Below are 11,991 nucleotides of genomic sequence, written 5' to 3'. Positions count from 1 at the left end.
GCATTACAGAGCGCTTCTATTAATCTTACCAGTCCTGAGGTTTGTTGTGGGCCTAGCCTTCCGGTAGCGACCTTAGTCGTATTGGAAAAGGCTATGTAGGTAGGCATCCTGCAACCAAAACTTGAGCCTTTTCCACCGGTCATAACGCGATGTTTTCGCGTTTATCCATCGAGTTCACGAGTGGTCAGTTACCACACGGTGTCAAGATTATTAAAGCTTTACGGCGTGCCGACCATGGTTTGCCAGAGGACACCAACACTCAGTCACGATGTCACCGAACATAACTCTGGACCCGAATGACTGGTTGGAAGCTTCATGAGCGCAGTGGATGGCCTGGTGTTTGAGATACTCGCAGAGAATCCCGGTCATATCTTCACGAAACGTGAACAGCCCGCATTGGAAAGACACCAACGCTTGGTACACGAGGCACTGTATTCGCGGATCAGACCACGCGACTACTCACTTTCTATACCGGCCGCACCTTACAGCATCGCGAGCATCGCGCATCGCGCGAGCAGCAGCATCGCGACGCCCCCATACACAAGCGAAAGACTCCTTCGAGACAAAATCGGTGGTTACGTCACTCTCTGCAGATACTTGCGCACGCCCTCCGAAAAGTCATCACAAATCAAGCCCTGTCGCGTGTACGCGGCTTGGGGCCCGATGAGACCCCATCGGATGCGAGGCGGGGACTGGATTTCGGGATTTCAAAGCGCGCGGTAACCCGTAAGGCCAAATGGAAAGTCCCGATCCAAAAAACATGTATGGGTAGCTCCCAATGGCACTATATGTTGCAGCGGACCACGTTCTGGCCCGTAACTTTCATGTGCCAATCGGCCGAGATCGTGGACACATTTGGCGCATAGCCACGTGTGCTTCCCATACACAGCCTCGAAAGCCCCCCGGCAACTCTTGAGCTCCGAACTCATTATCTTGCTATTCGTCAACTAACGCTTTTGACACTAAATACACTGTGACAGCTTGCGGTGCAACAGAGCCGTCCGTGGAATTTGTTGTCAGTTTTCTTGATACAAGCCATACCGCGCGATCAACAGAAAACAAGTATTCAACGATTCACAAGCATAATCAACCGGTGCACCAGCCACCGCATGCAGCACCACTGGCCGCCGCTGGAGGCGGCGTTTCTGCAGTGCACGTGGCGGCGAGCTACGGCGCCTCCATCTTGATGGAAGGCAGCGTGGGCCGCCGATGGACGTCGGGCGTCACCTCCAGCTCCTCAACTGGCTCCTCGGCGACCGCCGGTGCCGTCACCCGCAGCCGGTACGTGCGCAACGCGTCCCTCACAGACACCAAGTACTCGTACATGGCCTCGTCGTCGACCTGCAAAGGAGCGGCCCGCCTCAGTGCGGCCCGGGGGCGGCCCCCGCCCAGACGCTGCAGAGTGCAGCCATGCCGGCACACCATTCTCCATGACGCTGGAGGCAATGGGCACATCAGACAGCGGAGGCTTGTCAGACCGGCCGCGCCGCGCACAGCCGTGCGGCTCGGACCGAAAGTCATCGCCTTAAACACCACATCTGCGCTTACACAGTGCTATCTCCCACAGTAACTGGAAGCAGCCCAGTTCGCCAGACCAATCGTCGCGTTGCTGTTCAGATATCAGGTGACGCTAGCCCAGCCCTACGCCCTGTGGCCCCGCCCAACTGCCACAACCACCAGCCAACAGGCGCCACCCCCTGACCCCGCTCCACTCACCGGGACCACCAGCTGACCGACGCACTGTCGGCGCGGCGGCGGCGGCACGGACTCCAGCGGTCGCTTCCGGGGCTTGGGCTTGGAGGGCCGACGGCGCATCTGATCGGTGCGGAAGTCACGGTGCGGACACTTGCACACCTTCACCTCCACCGTCTGCCTGCCCAGCGTCTCGCCCGTGCTGCCGACAGCCCGCCACGCCGTCAGTCATTCACGAGCGCCGGCCGCGCCACAAAAGTCGACAGGCACGGACAATCACAGGTGCACGGCACACGGCATACGTAAGACATACAATACTTCAGCCGAACGATTGCTTCAATTCCCAACCAGGATAACGTGGCGATGTAACATGCTATGTCACACAACGCACTTCATGCTACAGGAGAGGACGCATTTTGACTGCATAGGGGTTGTATTACCGTCGAACTTGTACGCTACGTACCGCACCGTTTCATTACCATTTCGGCCCTAGTTTCTTTTGAAGTTTGTGCAGAAAACATTGCAGTTGGCGTTCATCCGCGTGCCAAAACGAAAACCAAGCACCAAAGGCTTCACGAAACTATAAAAAAATGCATCGCTCACCAAGACCAATGCTTACTGCGACCTGGCTGGTTTTCATCCTACCTGCGGTCCTCCAATGTGAATAGCGCCACCAGGCGACGGCGGTTAATGCCACCCACGCAGGTGTTCATGCAGCAGAACTTGTAGAGCACCCTGCACTCGTCCGTGCCAGGCTGGGGACGCTCGTACGGCACCACCACGCTCCGGCGCTCCTTGGTGGTGCCAGTCTCGCGGTACCTGTCCCACAGCCAATGAGAGTGTCGTGACGGGGTTCGCTCGACCAATTTTATCGCCACGTGCGCGTCACCCATTAGGACGCCGTTGTTGCTCCAAAAATCACTTCAGGAGTTTACGAATCCCGCTCAGGGGGTCCCAAAGTTCGTGTTTGGCAGCACATCAAGGAAGTAAAAAACAACGCCATGCCATTGACACTCGTCACTTCCTCGTCATCTTCATAAGTTCTCAAAACGGATCCAGATGTAGTGTAGTTTGGGCAATGCAGTGGTTAAGAGGTTGCCTTTGGGACCCGACAACTCACATCTGGGAAATCGCACGGCACAGCAGTCTGTCAGCGTACCAGAAAAGCACACAGCTGAACTGCACTCACAGTTACGCTACTGACATTCGATGAATGGCGTTGACGACCACCAACGACGACGCACGATCGGCCCGTTCATTATCTACCCCGCGCGACTCACGTGGCGCTCTGGTGCACGGCACGAATCACGTGGTCCACGTGTCCGCCGGCCTCCGCGTTATGTTCGTCGTCTGGCTGGCGATGGGTGGGGCACCGGCGCACCGGGTTATTGACGTGATGCATCTCCGGGTACACCGGCAGCGCTGAGATGCTCAGCTGGCTCGTGTCGACGCCGTCCGCCACGCTGAAGCCGAACGGCACGGCGATCATCATATCCACGTACAGCTTGTTGGTCTCCGTGTCGTAGACGTACGGCTGCTGCCGGCCGTGCTGGGCGGGCGGCGGCGTGCGCACCGTCACGTGGAAGTCGTACTGGCCAGGCCAGTTCTCCAGCGCCGGGATCGCGTTGTTGACGGCCGACTCGACGAACCGGTCCCCGGACGGCTGCACGGGCGAGGTGACGGGCGCCGGCGGCGGTGACGGGTGCGGCAGCACGTACCGCGGCCGCTCGCCCGCTCGCTGCTGCGCCGACAGCTGCGCGGGCACCAGCATGCGGGTCGCCGTCCCGGGCCACGAGCCCTCTGCCGTCTGCAGCTGAAACAGGCACGGCGTCAGGCGCCGCCGCACGACACGTGCCGTCCGCCGGCGAAACTCGACCCGGCGAATTCCGCACTCACAGTTCCCGATCCGTTCCGGAACCATCATGCATTTCATTAGAGGCCAAGTGGCAAAATGATTACGTTGTAATGTTTCAGGCGCTACGCATACTTTGACAGGCTAAGTCGATGACGATTCCGGGATAAAGACAAGATGTTAAAAAGGGCAGCGTCATCACGCCCCTCGTATTGAGGTTGTCAGCGAGCGATATTAAATAGATTTCAAACTAAGTAGAACTATGGTTCCATTTGAAACGCTGATTCCATTAGGTGAACAAAACTGGTGATGGATGACCCCACAACGGATAACCCGTCCCGTGATGAGCCTGAACGTTAAAGCATAGGTTAGCCTACTCACACCCCAAACGCTGGAAGAAATGTTACGCCACTCGCATTTTGAGTCAATTGTGTACCGCTTTTAGTTCCTCGGTAGTCAATGAGTTCCATCCAACATGCCCAACAAAAGGGTTATCGAAAGAGCAGTCAGATGCATGTCCTCGAACACATTTATGTCTTGGTTAAGCCTCGCTAGGCGGCAGCTAATTCGTGCTTGGTCTTGGAATGGGAATAACAGTTGACATTCACGAGGCATTTGTTCCTAAGTTGCTTCAATGATGTCCTATCCATTTCTTAGGTTCACACTGATGTTCCGTGCATCTCCTAGGCTTGAGCAGTAATGCTCAAGTTCAGGCCACTAATGCCGCGACCAGGCCGACCTAGTAAAAGTAGAATTCAACGCCTTCCAAAACACGCTCTTTTCCACAAGATACATGTAGCACATCAAAACGTGACCTGTCGATGTAACACTTGTTAAATAGGAAAAAAGAGGTGTTATGGGCACAAGTGTGGGCTTTCTCCGATCGTGTGAGAACTCGCGACTACCGCTTCAAGATTTTGCAGGATTGACGTTCGATATCGGCGGCTGCACCAGAGAAATGATATGTGGGGCCCATCAGCGCGTTGTGTGCTGTCTAAGCACCACCCAGCGGGCTAAGCAATGGTCTGTTGCGCAGCAACGCTGGGATTCAACCGAGGAGGGGGGGGGGGGGGGCAGACCATGTCCGGTGTTCCTAGCCCGGGTCGAATTCAAACGCCGGAACCTTTGACAAGAAAACTGAAAAACTCGATGGTCACATCGCTTCATTCAACGCGAAGAGCAGCCGCCAAAACATTTGGTCTTACACAGTGCTCAACCCCTAATCATTTCGAAACGTAACTAGTACAACCCCGACCATTCGGCCGATCCTCACCCGTACGCCAGTCTGCCGAGCCGGCGGGCTGCGTGTCTGCCGCCCGTGCTCCATCCGACGGATCTCGGCGTGGGCAGTAGTCAAACTAAGCTTATGTAAAGGCAATATGGGTTTGAGGCGACGAGGAACCAAGACCGTCCGGCCCGACCGAGCACACCATTCCTTCCATTCCCAAAATCCATTCCAAAATCCTTCCATCCATTTCCAAAAGCATTTCCCTGAAGTTCAGCCACGCCCTTTTTAAAACAAAAACGAAATCGTCTCACTCCTGAGTGTGGGAAAAACTTCCGTTTTCTGGTGGATGTGGCACCAGGAAATTTTATACTCCAGGCTCTAGACTGGTAAGAATGACAATTTTTGTACTCCAGACAAATGCTGCAGTCGTCCCACAAAGCAGACACCATTGCAAATGTATGAGCCTGAGTATAAGTACCAAGACAGACAGTTTTGCTTTCTTGATAGCGAGGAGGGTGCATGAACTTTGCTTTCATAAAGTGAGTTAAAACTTTTATTTGATTTCCAGGGACCAAACATATGGAACACCAATAAATGGAAACAAGCATTTGCAATCCTGCAGGAGCTGGCCAACCCAGGGCGTTCATGTCAATGTCCTTCATCGTTGCATTACATGGGTTAGATGCACTTGTACAAGTCTATGCAACCCCTGAAGGGTGATGACAACTCATGTGAGTTACTTCTGTGGAAATGAAATAAACTGAAATATGAAATGTGCTTGCTTTAAGTACCTACCGCTGCCACATACATCACATGTCATTACCTATGGGGAAAATATATGGCGCACCTGAGTAAGACCGCATTCTCCACGACGCACACACCTACCGTTACCTTTTCAAGAAACGGACAGACATATCACGGCTCTGGCTCCCACCACGCGGCGAACCCATCGCCTCCCGTACCCGAAACCAACGGCAGCCCAGCCTCCTGCAACTGACGAGTGCATTTTCGAGCAGTGGAGGTCCGTGTGACAACAGACACCTACAACAATATTCGTTCGACCAGAAAACCACTAGCAGCACCAAAATCACCGATGACACATCTATTTCAACTAGATCATTCAAAGATTCGCAGAGCAAGGAGTCCAGGATGCTAACTATGCTCTTAACTTACCTCATATTAAGAAAACGTGTTAGCGATTTTACCAAATGACGTGCATCTTGCAAACGGTTTGGTGGGAAAATTATTGCAGCATGCAGAAAATTATTAAAAATTATTAAATTATAGTTATATTTCATTATTAAAATTATTTAAAAATTATTAATATTATATAATATTGCAGCATTGCACATCTTTTTCAAAGCGCTTGTTTCATTCCCGCTCCTGCCATACCAGCCACTAATCACCATCCAACTTGCAACTAAACCGAAAATCATAGCATTCAAACACACCACATATCGGCACTTTTAAGACAGAATCATGACATTAAATGGCATCCCAATATCACGTTTGTGAGCGACACTTTTGGTGGTAACGGCTCCTTTTGGGTTCTTAAATGTCATCGGAAATTACGTTCCCAAAATGGGAGTTTGTGGCATGCAGCATTCCAAAACTTATCACTATTGCATAAATGATAGTAGGTCAGCCACTTTTTCAGAAATCGGTAAATACCGGTCTGAAGATTCGGGGATATCTTACTTATTTAACAACGGTATCACGTCTCCAGGCTCAACCAGTACCCATACTTGTAAGATCGAGATGGTCCATAACCCGGTGGGAAAAATCGCAGTACTTGGTTGCCCTTCTCACGATGGGGCCCATGGGGAGACCCGGGGAGAACAAGCCGGAGTACAAGCCGGAGAACAGCAAGTTTTTAGCAAAGTTAGCCAAATTGAAGTGAAAAATTTACGTGTTTTGGTGTCACCCAGACACGGGCCTTCCTCAGAGGGTGATGAAATGACATGATATGCCTTAGAATGAGAAATATCTATCGATTTGTAGTATAGGTACTGCATTATCTCGGCGTTGTCTTGCGCCACCAGAAGATAAGGTATATTTGTAGGTGGAAAATAACAACTTGAAATGCATGGCTGTAAAGCTCTATGATTTGTCTACCACAACCTTAACAATTTCTGTTCGTGCAACTGCATAAATGGCTATTCTTAGACTATTCATCACAGCCTGTCATTTCAGGACCGACTCGTGGTACTTGTACTTGGTTGGCCCATTGACGAGTGCTAGAATGCCATCACAATGTGAATGCGCCAGAACTCCTGCGCGTGGCTTGGTTGTTTGTCTTGATGTGGTGGGAGTGAGGGGGCCGGAGGATGAGTGAAGCTGCTTGGGATTATGTGCATCGTAGTTGCGAGTTTGAGGTTTTGAGTGAGGCAAGGTGGAATTGGTTGTCTTCGATTTTCACACAGCATGCATCCACACTTTTAAAGTTACTTGGGATTTAGTTTCGGACCGCTATTAAGTCATTCTAAAAAAGGTAAATAAATACCGGGGGACTGATCTATAAATGTTAACCACTGCAGGCCGGTGCAGAACCACCTTGTTATAACCTGCTCTACCTACAGCATGGTGGGTAGGTACGTAGGCACTAAGGTATCTATATACAACATTAATGCTAGGCTTGGGTTTCCCATGTGGGATCAAATATGAGGCTGGCCTCTTTTCAGCCTGTGGTTATAATTGCTGTAACCTGACAGGTGGCAATGCTGCCATGTTCCTTGCTGTCAGACGTTAGGTCCTGCAGTGACACTATTAAAATTGTCCCTGCATAGGATCATAGGGAACTTGGAGAAGAGGAGAGGCATAACGGGAGGTGCGGGAAGAGAGGACGAGTAGAAGTGGAGGAGTGGAAGGAGAAGAGTGACAGAAAGAGAAGGTGAGGAACTGAAAAAGGAGAAGAGCAGAAAGAGAAGGATAGGAAGAGGAACACTTTTGGTATGTTTATATTAATTATGTGCAGGCCAAAAGGACTACATGCTAGTGATGTCACATACATAAGGTTTTCATAGTCAGTTGCATCTGCCTAAGACTCATTAAAAAAACAGGGTGTGATGCACAGTGGTTGTCCACAATTCAGTTTGTCAGTAAGCAGAGGATGCATCTGATTTATCATTTTGATATTGTGTAAGTTTGCATGTAGATAGGTAATGATATGTAACTGAGCTTTGTATGATGCACCTGTGAATGCATATGTATAAAGTTTTGTTGTTAACCTCTCTATCTGTATATTTCTTATTGACATGTACCATTAATCAATCTTTGCATGTATAGGTGAGCTAGTAGCACTACAGGGATGTGGATGAGATCGGTGTGGCGCCCTCACCCACAAGAAGTGCTCTGTTCCACTTAAATGCAAAATTGCATGCTGACACTAATTTTTGCCAGAAAAAACACTGGGAAAATGTTGACCCCTTAAAGGCAGTATGTAATGTACTCCAAGCAAGGCCCCGTTGTGCAGACAGTCATTCCGCATTAGATAGACCTTTGCTTGCAGACAAGTTTGTACTCCGACCACAAAAAATTTTTCACTCCGCCACCAGCAGAAAAAAACTGAATTTCCCACCCTGCTCTTGAGCCTGACGCACGCAGACTTATCCAGCCAATTTCGCGCCGCTTTCTTGAAAGACGCCCAGATATATGAGTCCACACGAACGTCACGTAATTACTCTCGCCGCATTGATCGTATTGTGCTCGTAGTCAACACAAATGTGGTCACCGAAATATTCGTGTCTGATGTACGTCAGCACAGCTAACAGCCAGCTTAAGCTGCTGATGGTCTGCATTCATCACGATCCGCGTTCTGTGATACGAACAGACCTTTGGCAGTTTTACTCTTTATGACAGACATGAGGCCGATAACTTAAGAAGTAAAGACTAGCGCCGTAACCGAGGGCAAATAAAAGGCAAATCAAATACATGGCACCACGAAAAATACACACGAACATCGCGAGAAAAGGCCGAAACCCACACACACCGCTAAGTTAATCCTACACAAATACACCAACGCCAACTTGCCGTGTTTGAAGTACCACAAGTGGCTCCGCTACCAGCTAGCCGCAAATTTGACACGGTCAATCTGGACGCGACTCTTGAGGTCATGAAACGCTCCATTGGGTGATAAAACGACGATGCAGTGAGAAACAAAAGTACCGAATCCTGACATTTCGTAATTTATAGCCGTGTTTTGCACTGAAAGACGTACCACAGCTACGAGTGAGCTATTTTCATCAAAGCTGATGCTCGCCTCTTCAAATGTGAAGCAATCCCTTTGATCAAATGGGCAATCGCAAAATTTCTCAGGGGGGGGGGGGCTTCACCAACACTCATAAAAAACGCAGGAACCGTCCCAGGTACCGAGGAAAAAATAACTCTGACCTAGGAGAAAGGAACCCCCTCCCCCATCTCCTGATTGCACCTCTGACAATTACGACCAGAAGGGTAGAGCGGTGAATGGCGACGTCGTTACTACAGGAAATGTTCGACATTCGAAGACATTGAGACAAGCATCAGATCTGACCGAATAAGCTCCCTTGCGACTTTTGGTACGCTTCTTAGTGCACAAAAAACCGCTCTGCATAACACAAATTTACCGTTTTAGCGAACATACTCCTTACCACGCCACCGCTTGACGCCATGGAACGTCTTTATAGCACCAGTCATTGCTACTGGCCGTTCCAGATGGCCGATAACGTAAGTCCGTGCCAGACTTGCCACAGAAGCGAATGGCACGACTCGCTTGTGGTACTTCCGGCGCCGCAATGCGAATTTAGTGGTCCTGCGCCGCAAAGTGGCGCCCATTGTCAGTGTGTGTACATTTTTTATTCAAGCGTGATATGCGTGTGCCTTGGCCTTTTCTCGTGGTGTTTTTGTATATCTATCCGTGATGGCGGCTTCCGCACTTTCTGCATTTCGATTACGGCATCATTCTAAGTTATTTGATTCTCTAAGTTATCAGTGTTCAGCAACTGTTTCACTGGCGACTTAACTCCTTGCACACAGTAACCCCCATAAAGCAAGGTGGGATCTGGTGACGCATGAACACCTCATTATTTTAGGGGTTCAGACTGGAGATGCAACTTTTTCCACAATACCAATCGCATACCAGCCCTACCCGATCAACTCGTGATTCAACCCGCAAAAGTTCGCTTCGTTACGATGCTGACCCGCCATTAACATGCGCTCGGGTGGTCGGCTGAATACCCCTGGCTCGGGTGGGGGCCACTTTGACCTCCCTGAAATAATCAGAAAGTAAGGGAGCTACAGACACCAAATTCACAGGGTGTGTCAGCCTATATGTGAACCCACTTATGTCGAAATTTTACGTTCCTAGATCATGACCTTTGGGTCAAATGAGGTTAGACAAGGTCAAACTCCAGACTGGTGTCCAAAGTGCCCAGAACGTAGATACCGGTTCTAGGCAAAAGGTCACTGGGGCTCATTTAAGGTAAGTAACCTTGTTTGAACTTTGCAGGCTACGGTGGCCAAAATCATTCGAGACCGCTTTGAGCTTTACATCTGAATGAGCCCCAAAGCATTACGCTAAGCAGTATGTTCCTAAAAACAAAATGTTGAACTGGGCCAGTTTCGGTCAATGAATTTTCTGACCTTCAAGAAGCCGATGGAAAATTATAATGCGGTTCCTCTTATCAATAAATTCCAAATGGGTACCGGAAACTTCCCCACACAACAAGCTCTACAGCAATACAGCAGTTCGGTTTCATATCTAACCCTAGATCAGCAGAATTTGTTCATTCAGTTATTGGGTTGCCCAAAAAAGGATCTTAAAGACGTGTGGCTTCATCTGACCCTCCGTTGTTGCATTAGATTCAAAGATCTCCGATAAATTGTCTTCGCTGAATCTATGGCCTGACTTTGACCTGCCGAAGGTCAACGATCTTACAAGGAAAATCTAAATTTTTGACACCACACGATCCGCTATTCAAATAACTATAACTATGCCAAAGTTGGCGCGGCAACACTGCACCGTTCGGGAACCATTCCGGAAAAACCCTGGGGTCCAAATTGTCTCCATCCCACTCGAGCGCATGTAACCCGCGAGTACATAGTTATTGCAATGTGTATTTTATCCCTTTACCTTAATTTTAGACCAACACATGAAAAAGTGTGCATGCAATGGCATGTCCGTGTCATATAATATAAAGCATTATTCGGCTAACGCCAGTGATGTTGCTTAAGAGTAGTTATCGAAGTGCATGGAACATGGGGTTTCTCATGCTCCAAAGAAGGTATTCAATACTGTGATAGCAGTAATCTACAAAACATGAGAAGTGGGCGGAAATCGAACTTGTCCTTCACCAAAATGTACCAAAGATTTCGCCCTTCTACCTCATTTCAATACGCTGCGGGCCATTCCTTTTAAATTGCATGCATCAAACGATGGCTTTGCACTGGCAGAGTAAAAGCGTGCAGAGCAAAAACTACTGTATGTTTTAGGTCGTGGTGGGTCAGTTCATTAGACTGCACTTAAGCAAAAATCATTCGACTGCGTCACAATAACCACCATTTCATAACTTGCATAGTACGACCGGAATAAGTCGCTTATATGGAGTTCGCTGTCCTTACGTGGATACAGCATGATACACTACCAAATATAGACCACGTGAATGCTTTGAATCAATCCATATTCCTCCCCGACTACTGTTCATGTTCCAGCCCACACCATTTCCACGGCGCCTGTGTAATGCTGGGTAAGAGCAAGGATGACGATAATATTCTTTCCTCAAATACTTGCCCGTTTAGGAACATTTAGAATTTCGCATCAGGCATTCAGCAGTGTCTCAAAAAACGTGACATCCTGCTACATGCTACAAAAAACTTCCACGACAAACGCAAATGGTATGGACAATTCCATGACCTATTTATGTATTTTACATCGCCTACTGACCGCAAGCTTATGATCTTTTTCGAATGCTTCATTGACGTCATATGTTCAGATGACTAGTTCACACAGAACTGCACACAAATACAAATGTTTAAGCAAATGCACAAATCAGACAAAACAAAAGCTGCAATGAAAAAAACGTAGACAAATTATCATAGTCACAGTAAGATATAACAGTACTAAAACACCCACACCCACACCCACACACACATACCCACACCCACACCCACACCCACACATGTATATATATATATATATATATATATATATATATATATATATATATATATATATATATATATA

General features: G+C 48.9%; 1 protein-coding gene across 1 annotated transcript in view; it reads right to left on the bottom strand.

Annotated features, from left to right (window-relative positions):
• Positions 1 to 413: 413 nt before the first annotated feature.
• Positions 414 to 11,991, bottom strand: part of LOC119103332 (cellular tumor antigen p53) — a 31,781-nt gene continuing 20,203 nt past the window's right edge. Inside the window, exons 3-6 of the mRNA XM_037226831.1 lie at positions 2,973 to 3,505; positions 2,338 to 2,511; positions 1,717 to 1,894; positions 414 to 1,341 (exon numbers count right to left, since the gene is read on the bottom strand). Coding sequence (XP_037082726.1) covers positions 1,168 to 1,341; positions 1,717 to 1,894; positions 2,338 to 2,511; positions 2,973 to 3,505 — 1,059 coding nt within the window. The 3' untranslated portion in view covers positions 414 to 1,167. The remainder of the gene's footprint in view (positions 1,342 to 1,716; positions 1,895 to 2,337; positions 2,512 to 2,972; positions 3,506 to 11,991) is intronic.

This window comes from Pollicipes pollicipes, unplaced genomic scaffold (assembly GCF_011947565.3).
Source record: "Pollicipes pollicipes isolate AB1234 unplaced genomic scaffold, Ppol_2.1 Scaffold_5724;HRSCAF=6776_pilon_pilon_pilon, whole genome shotgun sequence".
Classification (NCBI taxonomy): domain Eukaryota; kingdom Metazoa; phylum Arthropoda; class Thecostraca; order Pollicipedomorpha; family Pollicipedidae; genus Pollicipes; species Pollicipes pollicipes.
This window is presented reverse-complemented; position numbering and strand designations above follow the sequence as displayed.